The following is a 17,210-nucleotide window of genomic DNA, read 5'->3' on the forward strand; positions in this document are numbered from 1 at the left end:
GTTGCACAGGTTGAGCAACATAGACAAACACCCATTAAATTGGCCTTGTGTCTAACACACTGAAAACAAAGCCTAGACTGACTCTTGGTCATGCAGTGTTAACGAAGGAGAACAAAGTGGAGTTTTCTCTACCTTTAATCTCTCTTTAGGTGCACCTTCCAGAAAAAGGCCCAATGTGTTTTCAGCACTGCTAGCCTTGGATCAAAAATGAATTCATGCTGCAAAGATTGTGCTTTGAAAAACACATCTACTGCTAAATTTGACTGGCTTAAAAGAAAAAAGAAAAACACACTAGAGTCCAGACTAAATAAACCCATAGAAATCTTGAGACGTTTCAACAAAAGAAAGTAAAGTGAAATGATGTTCAAAAAAAGTTAATGAGAAACAACATAGAAAAAAATGCTATAGGCTAAAATACATTATACTGTCAGACAGATTTATTAACAATTCAGGTGAGTAATAGATTCTAATCCTCTTCCTAATGACAGTGAATAGAATAATAGTGTTTATTCAAAGGAAGGCCACTCAGACATGTCCAAAACTGCAGAAGAAACATGTTCATGTGTTTGAACTAAAGGTTCAATGCTTTCCTAAGCATTAGGTGAATACAAAACAGATTCTCATGAGATGAAAGTAGTGTTCTGCCCCCTGAAAATCAGCAGCAACAAAATATATGTGAAATTTCTGTTCTCTCTCTGATTAATCTTTTCCAGAAGCTTTATAGTTCCTCTTTAGGACACCCATACTAAAACATAGAGTACAATAAGTTGTACAAGTTTTACAGGTTTGACAAACGTTCTTGGCACTTACTAATCACAAAAGTATCAGCATATGATGCCTCGGTCGGTAAGAAGCCCGTAATATGTGAGTCTTTGGTAGAAAAATATGCTGACCCTAAGGAATAAAGAATGGCAGGCTCCTCATTTTAAGGCTTCCCCACCCCCACCATGCCAGAGCTGGTGGTTCTCAACTGCAGTCATTCCTGAAATCTGTGGAGGTCACTTTTTCTTAGTGTTCCATGCTGTTTTCAGACTCCATCCTTCTACAGATTGGCATTTGTGACAAAGCAGGAAACACATACGATCTAAATTAAAACAATTATAAAATAAAAATCCCCCTACTCAGGAATTACCAATCACAAGCCTGGTATAATTTGATTACTAGAAAAACAAAAGTCACAGCTCCCACGATACTTGAAAGGATTGGAGGACTTCTGTGAAATGTGTTCTTTGTCATCACAAGGAAGATCTAAAATATACAAATGAAGGGGAATATAGTGAACAATTTGACTTTGCATATCTGGTTCTCAAGTCTTTTCATATCATATCGTCACATCATCGGAGATGATGGAAAGGTTAGGACAATGTTGGGGCCGGGAAGGATGCCAGGTCTCCTGGATCTAAGACCCAGAACTTGTTTAGTTCTGAGTCTGTGTCTTAGATTGATATACTCAGGGTCTTAACCTTATTTTAGTTTCTTATAGTCTAATAATTTCTTACCATTTAAATAACATTTACATCTCTTAATAGAACTAAAATATATCTTTTTCACAAGAGTACTATTTTCTCATTAAAGAAACAGAAAAGAATGACCTCTAACAAACTTTATGGGAGGGAAAGAAGGACAGGCACGTTCATATTTTAACATGGAAATGTAAATTGGTACAGCCTTTCAGAGGACGATCTATTAGAAATTTGAACTATATGTTCCCTTTGATCTAACAGATACACTTGCACAGATTTTTTTAGAAGATATTTTCATTTATTTGCTTTGCAAAGTTCTGGGAATATTCTAGTAAATGGAAAAGACACGATCCCTCAGTGTGTGAGCTAAGAAATAAATTACACCAAGAGTACTAAGCACTATACAGGAAACAAATCGGGATGAATGGTAAAAAGTAATAATAATAACAATAATGGGATGAGGGTGCCCAAGCTTTGGAAGTAAAGACCTCTCTGAGAAGGTCTCATTAGCTACCATGGGGGCGGGCGCGGGGGTGGGGAGAGGTACTGAGTGACAACCTGAAGCAGAAAGAGCTTAGGGTTTTGGAAAAACGAAAGAAGATGCCTGCAAGAGAGAGGGAGTGTGTGAGGTGGCTGAAGAGGAAAGTGGGGAATGGATCAGGCAGTTCCCTGTGAACCATGACAGACAGTTTCGATTCTGTTCCAAGTACACTGGAAGCCGTGATCTTTTTAAAAATAGCACTCAGGCTGCTGAGTGAGGGTGACAGTGAACTGGGCAAGAGGCAGGAAAGAAGCAAGAGCTCTTTATGTTTGGGAAAAGGAAAGAAGGGAGAACCTTCTAGTGTTTTCTGGAGAGCGGTTATGTTATTACTCTCTGGAAAATGGCTTTGGAAACCTAAGCCCAACGTGAAACTGGCTGTTGTTGAAGAGGGTGAAATTCGCCTCTACATGAGAGACATTAGGAATTTGGCTAGGAAGGAAGCTCAGAGAATGAGGGAACTAAATGGACTTAACATACATTTTGTAAGTAGGTCCATCCTTCTCGGTTTTACCTCCAACGAATGAGAAACAAAGAAAAGCTTTTCCTAAAAGAAACATTTTGTTGATGTGAGCTAGCATATGGTTCATCAGGAAAATCCTCATTAACACTTTTTATGACCTTACAAAAATACTCCCACAAAATAAGCAATTATCCAATCAGACTAAATCAGACCGAAAAGAAGTTGACCCTGATCCACAGCATAAGTGAAATTTTTAAAAAGTTACATTTATCCATATTTACCCTTCTGAAGTCTGGGTTTGAATCAGTATATAATAAAAATTATGCAAATATTTTTAAAGAAATAATTCCAGGAATCACAGAAGCATGGTGAACCTTGTTAGATACCATCTAACAGGAAACTGGGTCAACATGTCCATTTACTAATTATTAAAGTGCAAACTGTTCTCCACACATGCACAAGCATTGCATTTTCCATTTCTGGATGCCTTCAGGTGATGATCCTAATGGAGAGGTAGGCATATGATTTCCATTACCTTGAAAAACAGAAAGTGATGGATCAATACTTTTGCAGGCCATTTCAGGCTTATCTGTATGATTTTGTTAATGCATGATTTGTGGAACTAATATCTCAATTCATGAATTTGTGGACATTCAGGAACAATTAAATATCAAAAAGTAGTAATGTCTGACATGTAAGTTATATTATATACATGTTTCCAGTCAAAACAAACAAAAGGCAGTGAAGGCTTGCCAGGGGAGGCAAAGTTTAATTAACATTCTCTACTTGATGGACAATAGAATTGCTGTAGATAATGAGCATTAGGAACATCATGGAATCTTTTGAAGCCACTGCCCATTTGAATATTCATTCTCACTACTTCACTCCTCATGCCACAGCGTGACTTGATTCAAAGTCCAGCAAAGAGAGAAATGGTTTCCTTAACTTTTGAAACCTATGATGTGCTGTACCTACTTTCCAACACTTACATTAGTATTTTCAACATGATGCGTTAATTGAAGCACAATCTATACATATAATGAAATTCCCTTTTAATGATTCTGATTATTATTGTTATAATTCTTATTTTTATTTCAGCCTCTTGAGTGAGAGCCAGTTTCAAGTGTGCTTCGGTTTTCCAAAGCCGTTATCCAGAGAGTCATAACATAACCACTCACCAGAAAACACTGGAAAGTTCTCCCTTCTTTCCTTTTCCCAAACATAAATGAAAAAGCAAGTGAAAGCACTGCTTAGTCCAGAAGGCACAATGCAAGTGCACCACCCAGCAGGAGTAACTTCCAGATTACATTTCTACCACCATGTAAATGTGGCCCCAATACTAGGGCATTTCCTTAGTGCAGGCCCTGATCTTCTAAAGAAAAGGAAGTGTTGGTTAAAGCACCGTCAAGGGCACATGGAAAGAGCAGTAGAGAGCCCCATCTGCCAATGGGGAGCACGGTGGGATTTGTCACTGCTTTCTATAATCCCCTTTGTCTGGGATGTGTGGATGGAGCCAGCCTGTATCAGGCCAAGTATGCCACATGCCACCCCATCAAAGGTGCCCACACCCTTCATATACTTCCTGACCAAGAATCCTTAGATGGTATTTCAAAATACAAAAGTGAAATACCAGTGAAGTTCTTAATCTATGTTCAGGTAAGGAAAGAGTAGAATAATTACAATTTTTAAGCCCTAATTAATTAAAATTGTCAACAAACTGGAGTTTTAGGAAAGGCAAATCAGAATCAAGTGAACCACATCTAGAATTTAGTCCACAATGCAATTAAATGGCTATGCTTACAAACATCGTAATTCCCGGCTACCATTTTTAAAAATCTTTTTGTCTTTAGCACAATAATACTCTGAAGAATTGCAATATAGTAAATGATGGGAAAGGAAACATTGAAAGTTTATTAAGTTTGTCTCTTTTTACCTGCCCCAAAGTTTAGAATACTATTCATAAAGGCTAACTTTTCTCACATTATTTTTTAAATAATATTTTTAAATTATAAAGCAATGCATTCTCACTACAATATCAGAAAATATATAAAGGTGTAATGAAGACAATAAAATAAGTCTATAATCCCCTCATTCAAAAAATAAGTTCTAGTATGTTATGGTGGTTCCCTCTAGTCTTAGCCCATGCTTATGTATTTCCTCTCATTATACTATAAGAAAAGAGCACCAATATACATCCATATAAACCCAAAATTCTCACCACTGTTAACCAAATTCAAACACTAAATTCAGAAAGGTAATCAACATTTTGGTCACTGAATTCCACATTATACAAATCACTAATAAATTCAATAATGCACATCCCAGCTTCTATCTACTCACATTCGCTAACTAGTCACAGAGAAACCACCTCTTAATTCAGAAAAGACTTTGTCCTATGCCTCAGTCTTTCTGTGATGGAAAGGATTCAGTAGTAGTTCACTTTCTGATTCTAATCAAAAAGTATAAAATATGATTTATAGAATTTAGAGGAAACTCTACAAGGAACATCAAAACTGATCTTTTGAAATTTTCTTTCCAAGTGGAAGCAGCTTTTAAAGACTTACTAATTATTTCTTTGTTAGAGTCAACACTCATCAGATCAGTCATAAATATCATTTAAGGTATATGGTGTCACCTAGGAGTCAGCAAATTTTTTTCCTGTAAAGAACAAGATAGTAAATATTTTTGGCTTCATGGCCATACTGTCTCTGTCCAACTACTCAACTCTGCTGAACTCTGCCATTGTAGCACAAAAGCAGACATTCATAATGCATAAACAAGCGGGTGTGGGTGTGTTCCAATACAACAACTTTATTTACAAAATCTTTATTTCAAAAATGAGACTTTTCTGAAGATGGATGGTAGTAAAGATTATGTTTGCACAACAATGTGAATACACTTAATGTCACTGAGCTCTACACTTAAAAATAGTTAAAATGGTAAATTTTATGTTATGTATATTTAACCACAATTTAAAAAGAAACAAAATGAAATTTTGCCTACAAGATGTTTTTTCTGACTCATAGACTACATAATCCTTCTGTTTAAAGGACGTTGTGATTCAATGGTTTCTCTGAAACTAAAAAGCTTCTAAAACCTGATGTATAAATACTTACAAAAATAAAATTGCTCTTCTACCAAACCTTTCTTTGAATATTCTAGAACTTTAAAAAGTGTTTTTAACTCCAATGTTACAAGCAAACTAATTAAAATGGTGTTGGTAGTTTTTCTTATGTCCTCTAACTTAGGTTATAGTCCGGATGTTTAGGCATGTCCAAATATGTAGCAGTGAGCATGTTGACTGCTCTGAGGGAGATGTCCTGAGTAATTAAAAGAGAACAAAAATAACCTATCTTATTAAGCTATCTACTTTTTTAAAAAGTTATAAATGAAAAAATATACAATGGAAAGATGTCATCTGAGTATTATCAGAGAGCTGCTTTTGTGATACACTATTTATATATTTCAAATATCTGAGGTACCATATAACTATATGATATTATTTCTAATTTTTTTATTCAAAACCTATATTAATTAAATTAAAAAGTTTCTGCACAGCAAAGGAAATAATTGACAGAATAAATAAACAACCTAGAGAATGGGAGAGAATATTTGCATGCTATACATCCAATAAAGGGCTATATCCAAAATCTATGAATAACTCAAGCAAATTAGCAAGAAAAAAGTAAACAACCCCATTAAAAAGTGGGCAAAAGACATGAACAGAAGTTTTTCAAAAGAAGATAGACAAATGGCCAGTAAACATGAAAAAATGCTCAATATCACTAATCATCAGGGAAATGAAAACTAAAACCACAATGAGATAACACATTACTCAGAATGGCCATTATGAAAAAGTCAAAAAATAATAGTGCTGGCATGGATGCAGAGAGAACGGAATACTTGCACACTGTTGGTGGGACTGCAAATTAGTACACCTCTATGGAAAACAGTATAGAGAGTCCTCAAAGAAATAAATGTAGATTTACCATTCAATCCAGCAATCCCACTACTGGGTATCTACCCAAAGGCAAAGAAGTCATTTTATCAAAAAGACATCTGCACTTGAATGTTTGTTGCAGCACAATTCACAATTGCAAAGATGTGGAATAAAACTTAAGTGCCCCTCAATTCATGAGTGGATAAAGAAAATGTGGCATATATATGCCATAAAGTAATAGCCATAAAAAGGAATGAAATAATGTTTTTTGCAGAAACTTGGATGGAACTGGAGGCGATTATCCTTATTGAAATATCTCAGGAATGGAAAGAAAAAATACACGTACTCCATAATAATTGGGAGCTAAATGATCAGCACACATGGGCACAAAGAGATATAAAGGTTATTGGAATCCAAAAGCAGGGAGGTTGGGAGGGGAAAGGAGTAAAAATTTACTTATCAGGTACAATGAACACTATTCTAGTGATTGGCACACCAAAAGCCCTGACTTAAGCATTACACAAAGTATTCATGTAACAAAAACATTTGTACCCCCTTAATATTTTGGGGGAAAAACCTACATTAATGGTTGTTTGATGGGCTTATTTTCTTCTTCCTATTTGTGTTAACTTTCAATAAATGTATCATTGCTTAACACCTACATTTTGCTTAACTTTAGATCTACCCACACATACTCAGGCTGAAAATAAGTGCTCTTCCACAAGTTAGATTTTGGGGGATTTTTTTTGTTTTGCTTTGCTCTTCAGTTTTTATTGTAACCATAAGAAGCCAACTAGATTCTTTTTCAGTGTGATCAGGGCTAGCTTTTTCACTTCCACATCATGATTAATTTATTATTCATCTGGTACCTTCCTATTAAACTTTGTCTTTAGCCTGTGAACTTTTCTTTCAGCTTCCAACAAAGGATTTCATTGCTTTAGGAATTGAGGTGTGTCTAAGTTTTTACCTGGGAGCAAAAGTGATGCAAGCGTTTCTGGTGAGACCAATCCTTGGTTTAGGGTGGGGAGGGACCGCATAACAGGCCACCTGTAGACTCCTGTGGAAGGCAGCAGAGAAGCTGCTGAGGGCTTTTCTTAGACATCATATGCGGACTGCTGGCAGGACAGAGGCAGCAGCTCACTTGGATTTGTTCACCGGGGAAATCAGAGACAACGATGGGGCTCCTTCCCAGAACCTCAGGGGCTCTGGCCATTTTAATGGTAAGTCCTGTATTTTCCTAAATATCTCAAAATTTCCCTGTTTCCTTCTTTGTTAGAGAATATAATATTTGATTGCTGAATCCCCTATTATAAATTCCAAAAAAGTGCAGTGCAAATAAACACTTTAAAATGAAATTGTAAAGATTTCCCATTTCCTCCTTTCTTTTTTAAATGTCATATTTTACATAGAAAAAATAAACCAGAAAGAAATGAATTTTAAAGTAACCATTTAGTATTTCTTTAGGTAACAAATTAAGTAATCCTATTCTCAGGTTATATTTTCTGTGACACCTTCATTTTCTTCAAAGTTATGCTTGTGTTCATTTTTCTAACACACACAAGAAAACACATAAAAGGGAGCCACTTCTATTTTTCAAGATTATATGTCTCTTAAGAATATAGCTAAGAACTCTACATGCCTGGTCTTGATACTTTTAAAATAGTCAAAGACCGCTGTATGAAAATCAAAGCAACGTTTTATTCAGAGAAGTCGGGAGGATTCTTAAGAAAACAGTGTTTATGTTTAGCCATTACGTGCAAAAATAATAATAATCCAGCTTTTGGGTACAGAAAAAGACATACAACATTTTTAAGCCATTTTTTCAGGAGAGTAATACTTCTGTTGATCGGGAAAGTTTTACTTAGTGTTATCTAAAAGAGAACTAGAATGTTTGTCTGGATGTTACAAACTAGTTTATTCCTTAACTGTGTTGTTACAGTGAAGAAAAAAGGGTTACAATATTATCAGTTACCTGAAGATATCAAAATAGTTAAATATACCTTAAATGAATGTCCAGAAAAATTCCTAATGCTAATTCCAGTGTTGTCGATGATAAACTGGGTTGGCTTAGGCATCAGTTTGCCTAATTTTTCATCTAAAAAAATAGAGATAAATGGCTTTCAACATGTTATAGAAAATAGATCTCAAGATAGAACTTTCTAAAAAATAAAGTTGTCTAATGTTAGATTAGGCTGCTTTATGAGCTAGAATTTCCCAGCCTTCCCTCTCAAGACAATGTTCCAGCAGGAAATGAGTCTCAGCTCTTCCTAAGATTCTGTTTCTATTACGACAATGTAACTGTTTTAGGTCCCTAATGAGTTTATTTGAAACAAGAAATGCTATAAAGAGAAATGTGACAGTTGTATGACTTTCCCACCTTTCCAATGGGAAATTTTTGGGCTGAACTGCAGGTAGCCTGATAACCCATATGTCCAAGCCAATGACCAAGATGGGGAAGTTGGGGGCTTGGGGCACAGGGTGTTGCAGCAGCGTTGCCATAAGGACATGGAATTGGACCACCACACACTAAGGGAAGCTCTTTTCCCTGCTTTGACACATAGACCACTCTCAATTTCCCCTCAGATTCTAGAGTGACTGCAAAATCCTTGTATTGGGTCTATTTTTTATCTTTGTATCCCCAATGCCTACTACAATATCTGTCATACAGTGGACATATGATTGTTTGAAGAATGAATAAATGAATGATTGAATGAGCCCTCTCTAAACTATTAACACCACCCACCCACAGTGCCCCTATAATTCTAGTCATGGAGGAAACTATGAAACGTCAGACATTTTACTCCACTCGGGAAAATTTTAATCACATGCACACACAGACACACACACACACACACACACACACACACACACGCTATTTAAACAGTGTAACTGCATATATAATTGTTAAACTGAGTGGTCTAGACCTGCTCTGTCCAATATGGTAGCTACTAATCAGTTGGTTTTTAATCACTTGAAATGTGGTTGGTATGAGTTGAGATGAGCTGTTATGTATAAAATAGATATCGTGATTCCAAGATCTAGTATGAACAAAAGAATGTAAGATATGTTACTAATAATTTTTATGTTGATTGTATGTTGAAATTATAGTATTTTGGATATATTAGATTAAAGATATTGTTAATTTTAACATATTAATATGTTAATTTCACCTTTTTAAAACTTTCTTAATGTAACTAGTAGAAATTTTTAAATTATACATGTGATTCTCATTTGTGGTTCTTATCAGATTTCTATTGGACAGTGAGGTCTGCTATTAATGCTATTGGCAGGAGGCAGTGTCAGGCAGGAGTGAGGCAGGCAATCAAGGCGCTGTGGATTCCCTGAGATCTGAGCTGCTTTTTGCTAAGTATAGATGGGCCAAAGGGAAATATCTTGGGTTGTCAGACCAGCATAATCAAAGGCAGGCACAATGATGGCATTTGCCTAGGGGCAACGGACACACCGGTTTGGCTGGAATGACAGTTTGCTTTGGAGAATTTGGACGTGAGCTGGAAAGGCAGCTGAGGGTCAGATTGAAAAGCGCTTTCTGTAAAAACTAATGGAATCCTTTTAGAAATGGGAGCCACCCAGAGTTTTGAAATAGTGTGGTTATGGAGGACAAAAAAAGCAAAGTTTTCGAAAGCATTGTCAAGCGAGAATGAGTACCTTTTGTTGTTAAAGGGTGGGGTGTGAGAGTTAGAAGACATGTTTGGAGGTTTTGGAATAATTTCAACTTCCAGTGACCATACATGGGCTGGCTACAGAGGTGAGATATATTAGCAAAGTCACAGACTTGAATCTCTAGTAATACCACTGATTCATTGCAGGCCTTGTTTCCTCAACTGTCAAATAAGAATAATTATACCCAGCCCCTGCCTAATGAAAATGGCCATGGTGAGAATAAAGCGGCAATGTGTGCAAAAAAGAAGTGTTTTGAGAAATATACAGTGCTTTGTAGGACTCTAATTTTTATCACTTGTACTATTTTAGTAATAGTGATAATTCTTGATAGCATCTTAATAATTGTGTCTTACCATTTTAAATAATCACCAACATGCAGTTTAAACAAGTCAAGAAAAGACTTACATTTTTCTTGAGCCAAAGAGCATGTCAAAAACAGTAGTGAGATTAATCACTTGAAAATTGACAGGAAAATTATTTTAGGTATATTTTAAATGACTATAATGGTGGGTGTGGGAAAATTACATGTTTTCAAACTTGGAGAGTTTCTCAAAATTTCAGCTGTTCAGTCTTCTAGATGAATTATTGAGAGGGGAACGCATGGGGAACACCTGCCTATTATTGAAGAAAAATGTAATATTTATCAGTTTTTTGTGCATGTTCGATCCATTTCACACATTACAAAATAAACACATGTGAGGAAAGGATTTGTGGTTGAAATGCCTAACTTCAGAGATTTAACCTTTGAATAAATTTGTCTTCAAAGGACAATATTGTTCAGTATTTTACAGTCCAGCAAATTCAAAACAGTTTGTCATATAACATTCCTGCTAGCATTTGGACAGTGAGCTATATAATTTGATGTTACTATATTATGTAAAACTTTACTCATTACTCAATTAATAGAGATGTTTAAAATCTAAAGATTTTTAAAGTATAATTTTTTTAAAGAAATTGGTGGTGGTAGGAAAAATAGAAGTTTAAATACTGAGTTTTGAATTAGCACATGTTCTAAATATAGCACAACTATCTTCAACTACTTTCTTCTATAGAATACTCAAAAAGTAAATTTTTAGGAAAGAATTGTAGGCTAAATGGCCCAAAGTTTTAACAAAAGGAAAATCTCTGAGATACCTTTTCTTCTCTTGATTAATCCAGTTTCTAGTGCTAATAAATATATAAAGATAAATTTTGTACTGAGCCTCTCCAAAAGCTGAGATTCTAAAGTTGGAATAACCTTGCCAAGTGATTCTTCCCAGCCCCACCTACTTGGGCAGAAGTTGGGAAAGATGTAATTACTTCCACCAATTAGCACTCCCACTTGCTTAATACCTGAAACCAGTTTTCAGCTGGATCTGGAACACTCAGTGCTCATGAGGTTTCTCATAAACCTCTTAGCCTTTGGCTCTTCCTTTCCAGTTAAGAGTCAGTCTGATAGCCTAAGGTGAGGGCTTCCTTAGGTCATCACAAGGAAATTATATAGATGATTTGTTACTATCCATAATTATAAGATGAATAATTGAATCAGTCCAATATGCACATTTTTTTGCAGGACCGCTATTCAGCTAGCCAGGTTGTGCACTGCACAACTCTAGTAGGTGCATTCACATAAAGTACAGTGTGAACAGTGCCCCCTGGAGTTGTTCAAGGAGCAACCCACACAATTGTACAGTGAAGCACTGTTTCCTTTTACTCTGATAGTCTTTCTGTGTCTTTTTTTTTTTTATTTTAGCATATTATGGGGGTACAGATGTTTAGGTTACGTATGTTGCCCTTGCCCCCCCTTCCCCTCCAATCTTTCTCTGTCTTGACAGTAAATAATAATAATAACAGGTCACTTCACATCAGTCAAAGTGCCCTTTTTTACCTTTTTTCTTAAGTTCGGTGCCAGAATTAACAATTTATTAAATGTTAATTTAATCAAATTAGCTTACTATGGGCTAGAGCTCATCTATGTGCTTTATACTTATTAATTTATTTAATCCTCGCAACTAGTCTGTCCCTCCTCACACTAAAGTTTGAGATAACACCCCAAAAATTCTTGGCCAAACTAACTTAAATAGCAGGTGTTATTACAAATGGTTTTTAAAAGTCTAACCATCCATAACCTCAAATTATATTTATTGTATATCTACCATATTCAATAGTAACCTTAATGGTATAACAATATACATTTTTATTAGCAAATTGGGCATATGATGCCAAATCATTTTACACACTTTTTAAATGTAATAATCAGATTTTTTTAATAAAATATTTCTAATTTCTATCTATACCAAGGCATTTAGGCTATATTGATGTTTTAGAAATCATATAATTAAAATTTACCAAATAACCAGAAAACAAGAGGAAGATAGAAAAGTACAGAAATTCTCAAGCAAAGGTGTGCTTTTTCTGCATTGGTATTCTCAATCCAGGCCACCAAAAGAGAAAACTTAGTTGACTTAAATTTTCAGAAAACTATTTAAATATTTATTAGCTTGATTTAGCCATTCCACAATTTATACATATCTCAAAACAACATGTTGTACATAATATGTATATATACAGTTTTTGTCAAAATAAATGACATTATATTTTTTAATTTTTATTTCAGTATATTATGAGGGTACAAACATTCTGGTTACATTTTATGTCTTTGCCTCACCCAAGCGAGGGTTAGAGGTAGGCCCTTCCCTTCCACGATGCTCACCGTGTCCATTAAAAATTATTATATTAGCAAATTAACTAAAATGAGTATCGATTATATAAGTTTTAATTAACTAAAATAACTTAAGCTTTTTAAAAAAATACTATTCTGAATAATGTAAGGCTGTGATTACATTTCTAAATATCTAAAGAGCATTGTAATAGGCAGAAACATTTCTTATCAATTACTGTATATTCCTAGAAGTACAAAAAAAAAATCACATTTCCACAATGTTTCCCAAAATTAGGGAATGTTCTCGGTGGTCTGACTTTTAAAAAAAAACTGGGAAAGAGTAAGGATTTAGGCTAAACAATTTCTCTAATGGATCTTATTCCATGAAAAGATTGAACAAACAAAAAGCAACTGTCTGCAATGTTAATTCTCCATAGTTTAGGGTTTGTCTTTCCTTTGCTTCCCAGGAAAACAGAAATTATACCTTCATGTCTCTTAGAAGAATCATTCTCTATGGGGCTAGTACAAACATGATTCATGTTTTCTGGATGACTCTTTCCAGTTTTCCTGTAAAGGAGAGCATGCCTGGCCCATCCCTTCCCTCACACGTGGCTGAGTCGTTCTTCCACGAACTGGGAAAGGAGCTGTACAATTACTGCATTGCTCTGGTCTTTTCTCCCAAGCAACTCATGGTATTGCTTAATAAAGAGCAGCACCGTTGCAAAATCATTTTGAGACATGTTATAACCACATGTACTGGTTCTTTTTCATGACAATCTGAACACATGCTCTCTGAAATCAGAGTTTCAGCTGAAATGTTTAGAATGGAAGGTCCCTGACATCCTATGCCTGACATAGTTCTCCTCTGGTTCAGACTTGGACTTGTCTATTCATTATAACTCTAAATAATAAACAATGTAATATAATAAGTCTTCATTGTTTCAGGAGCAACCACAGACTTTGACCAGATATAAATCTAAATTGACTGTCATATAACTTTCTTCCTACCACTAGTTTTTGTTTGTTTTTTCTTTATGCCAACTTTGGTTGCAATCTGGTGTAGTAATGATGTATAAGCTCTGCAGTCAGGCTGAAGTTCAAATCCTGGCTCCACCAGGGCTGCTAGCTGTTAGCTGGGGCAAAGTATTCATTCCCTCATGTCTCCATTTCTTCATCCATAAAACAGAGATTATAATAATAGTCTCCTTCAGATGGCTGCTGTAAGTATTAAATGAGATAATAGTATAAAGCTCTAGGAATAGCACCTGACACAGAAACCACATAATAAACATTAGCTACTACAATTACTCTTCTAAATTTTTTTCTTCTGGTTTATTTTCTGCAATCATTTGCCTACTAGATTCTCTTCAGATCAGATAATCAATGGATCAGCAAATAGTTGCTTTAAACACCTGATGAGGGACAAGCATTGTGAGGGTTGCAAGAAAAAAAATATACAAAAGCACTGACTTGAAAAGTTTACAGTTCTCTTGGCTTAGCACAGATATTCTTTCATGCACATAAAACAATAAGAAATAATAAACCATGGTAAACTGTCATGGGCTGAATTGCATGGTACAGAATATGTATTGTACAAACTCAGAAACTCAGTAAAGAGTTTCAAGGAGGTTGTTGGAACTTGAGTGTATCTTAAAGGATGAGTAATATTTAGGTGGGTGGAGAAGAAAGAGGAATGCATTCCAGTTAGAAAACAAGATGGAAAATGATGCAAATGAAGTCACCATCATATACTTTTGAGAAAGTGAAAACCCTAGCCTTCCTGGCTTCATTTCACCCTCATTTAATTTTTTTCATACCAATTTGAAAATTAAGTCCAAAGTTTAAATTGAAGTAATAAGGCAGAGATTAATAGATCCATGCCTCACAGCAAACAGTTTTTGTTATTGGAATAGCATATCCCCATCTTTTAGGTTCCATTCTCTAAACCAAACTAGTTCCATTTCCTTCTCTCTACTCTTGTACAATTAAAGAAAATGTCCTGTGATTGCAGATAATTAAAACAGGATTGCCTTCTTACAATTCGATTGGGTGTGATGGTTTTTAATAATCCTCTATGGCCACTTTCTGAAACTTATCACAATGATGTTCACATTGTTTCCCAAAGCAATGACTTCCATAGCTTCTGGGATCCGTTTGTAGAACAGCCAGAACTGGAAGAACTTGCTTATATTGAGAGCAATATTCCTTTTCCTGATAGGAATTTACCTTTTGAATATTGTTTCTCCAACCTTACTTCTTTTGAAAGAGAAACAAATTACAATATGAACAGAATGTAATAATCAGGATTATTAATTTTATGTAATTACTTATGTGAAGGATTCACATTTAATTTGACTTTATTTAAATGTCTACAGGTGGTCATATTGGTTCACGGAGAATTGCACATAGAGGTAAAGTATGAAAAAGTATTTTGTACTTATAATAGTTTAATTTTAAAAATTAAAATTGTGTATAAGAAAAATAAATATTTAATGTTTCAAAGTATTTAATTGTGGAAATAAATAAATTAAAATTCTAACAACTAACCCGACAATATTTAAAAACCAGTCATCTTTAAATGTCATTATTATAATTTATTTCATACATTCTTTCTTCTTATCTTAAACATATCAATTGGTCAAATCCTATATGCCCAGAAAGTTAGATATTATGGAGTATATAAAGGAAATATAAAATATGATTAAATACTAATATTAAAAATCATATAGCTTTGTAATTATTTTAGTTAATGTTTCTTGCCTGACAAAGTGTCAGGTAGAGCAAATTAGACATCTAACAGTCTTAGATATCTTGAAACATAAGGGTTCCTCAACCAAGGTCTCTATAATAAACGTTCAAAGTAAAAATTGCCATTAATACGTATAATAAATGGAATCCCTTTTCACATAAGACAAAAGGACAACACGACGAAGATAGAACAGCAGTGCAACAAACCAAAAGAAGGTATAAACGTGAATGGGTGAAATTTGCAAAACCCTGCAGAGAAAGAGAAGACAACTCAAAAAGAAACCCAATTGCCAAGGTAACGTATATCAACAGCAGCAGTTTGAGTTTTTAGAATAAATGTATGAGATGTATATTAAAATAATAGGGCAATTCCAATTAGCAAAATACAGACTGGGGAGTCCACAGAACAAATGAACTGGTAGTTTCCATAAAAATAGTACAATAATAATAATAATAATAGAGTGAGAAAAAGAGAGATGGAGGTAGCTTCTAGAGTTATAAAAAAGAATTAAGACATATTGAACAATTTTAATATATAAACCTTATTTGAATACAGATTCTAGCAAACAAATAGAACAAATATACATGGATAAGACAACTAGAGAAATGGTTGGGAGTAAACATCAGATTGGCCATGTTGATGAGATGTGTCAGGTTCATTATACTATTCTAACTTCATATATATTTGAAATTTTTCCCATTAAAAAGCTTAAAAATTACAATAATAAAAAGTAATTCATTTTGAAACATATTTTAACACCTACTATATAATCTCTTTCCCTTTTTTCTTTCCAATTCCCCCTATTTAAACTAAATATACATTTTTTTTGATGTCATCAGATAAGGACAGACACTTCAAGAGTAGCCTTGTCAATATTAAATGCCCTTGACTTTCTCTCAACATTTAACGTCACCACATGGCCACAGTCTGAGCAAATATTCCAAAGCCAAAATGATTAACACATAGTGCTCCAGCCTGGTTGGCAGAAGCAACAATTTGATTTTAATTCATATTCCTAGTATCTATCAAGGCAAAAAAATAAATGTCACAGTGTCAAAAAGAGTGAATCAAATGAACAGATGGCCTTAGACTATGGAGGTAGGGGTAGGGAGGAAAAGGCCTGAGTGATGTTCATCTCAACATTTTGGATATTTCTTGGCTACAGATTACTTCAGATTACCAAGCAACCCAGAAAATTACCTACCGAATTTCTGGAGTGGGAATTGATCAGCCACCTTTTGGAATCTTTGTTGTTGATCAAAACACTGGAGATATCAACATAACAGCCATAGTTGATCGAGAGGAAACCCCCAGCTTCCTGGTAAGCTTGTGTCCTCAACATTGGGCTACCCTTCTTGTGTACCATAGCTTTAGAAAGTGACCCTTCTCTGCTGGTGAATTTAGGGTAAATATCAATACATGAATCAGTCCACCACCAAATAGCAATATTAGTCCCTCCACAAAGAGCCTACACTTACAGTTTGTGAGCCTGCAGGAAAACCCCAGGGGTGCATGCCAAAATCCAGCATGCAGCTTGCATGAGACACCATCAGCCTGGAGGGAGGGGCAACTTGCCCAGTCAGTCTGCCCAGAGTGGGCACATTTTTCCATTTTGTCTACCTTTTGGGGAAATATTTTTCTTCTTTCCACAAAAGTTCTGTATGTGCCAACAGGGGTCTTATTTCTACAAGTTTTAATAGTATGCAAATTCAGTTTGTATAGTAATAATTGTAAT

General features: G+C 35.0%; 1 protein-coding gene across 1 annotated transcript in view; it reads left to right on the top strand.

Annotated features, from left to right (window-relative positions):
* The first annotated feature begins 7,467 nt into the window (after nt 1–7,467).
* DSG3 (desmoglein 3) overlaps nt 7,468–17,210 on the top strand; it is a 48,618-nt gene continuing 38,875 nt past the window's right edge. Inside the window, exons 1-4 of the mRNA XM_012656585.1 lie at nt 7,468–7,624; nt 15,102–15,137; nt 15,638–15,769; nt 16,641–16,796. Of these exons, the coding sequence (XP_012512039.1) occupies nt 7,580–7,624; nt 15,102–15,137; nt 15,638–15,769; nt 16,641–16,796 (369 nt within the window). The 5' untranslated portion in view covers nt 7,468–7,579. The remainder of the gene's footprint in view (nt 7,625–15,101; nt 15,138–15,637; nt 15,770–16,640; nt 16,797–17,210) is intronic.

The sequence above is a fragment of the Propithecus coquereli genome, unplaced genomic scaffold, assembly GCF_000956105.1.
Source record: "Propithecus coquereli isolate 6110/MARCELLA unplaced genomic scaffold, Pcoq_1.0 Scaffold51, whole genome shotgun sequence".
NCBI classification, from domain to species: Eukaryota; Metazoa; Chordata; class Mammalia; order Primates; family Indriidae; genus Propithecus; species Propithecus coquereli.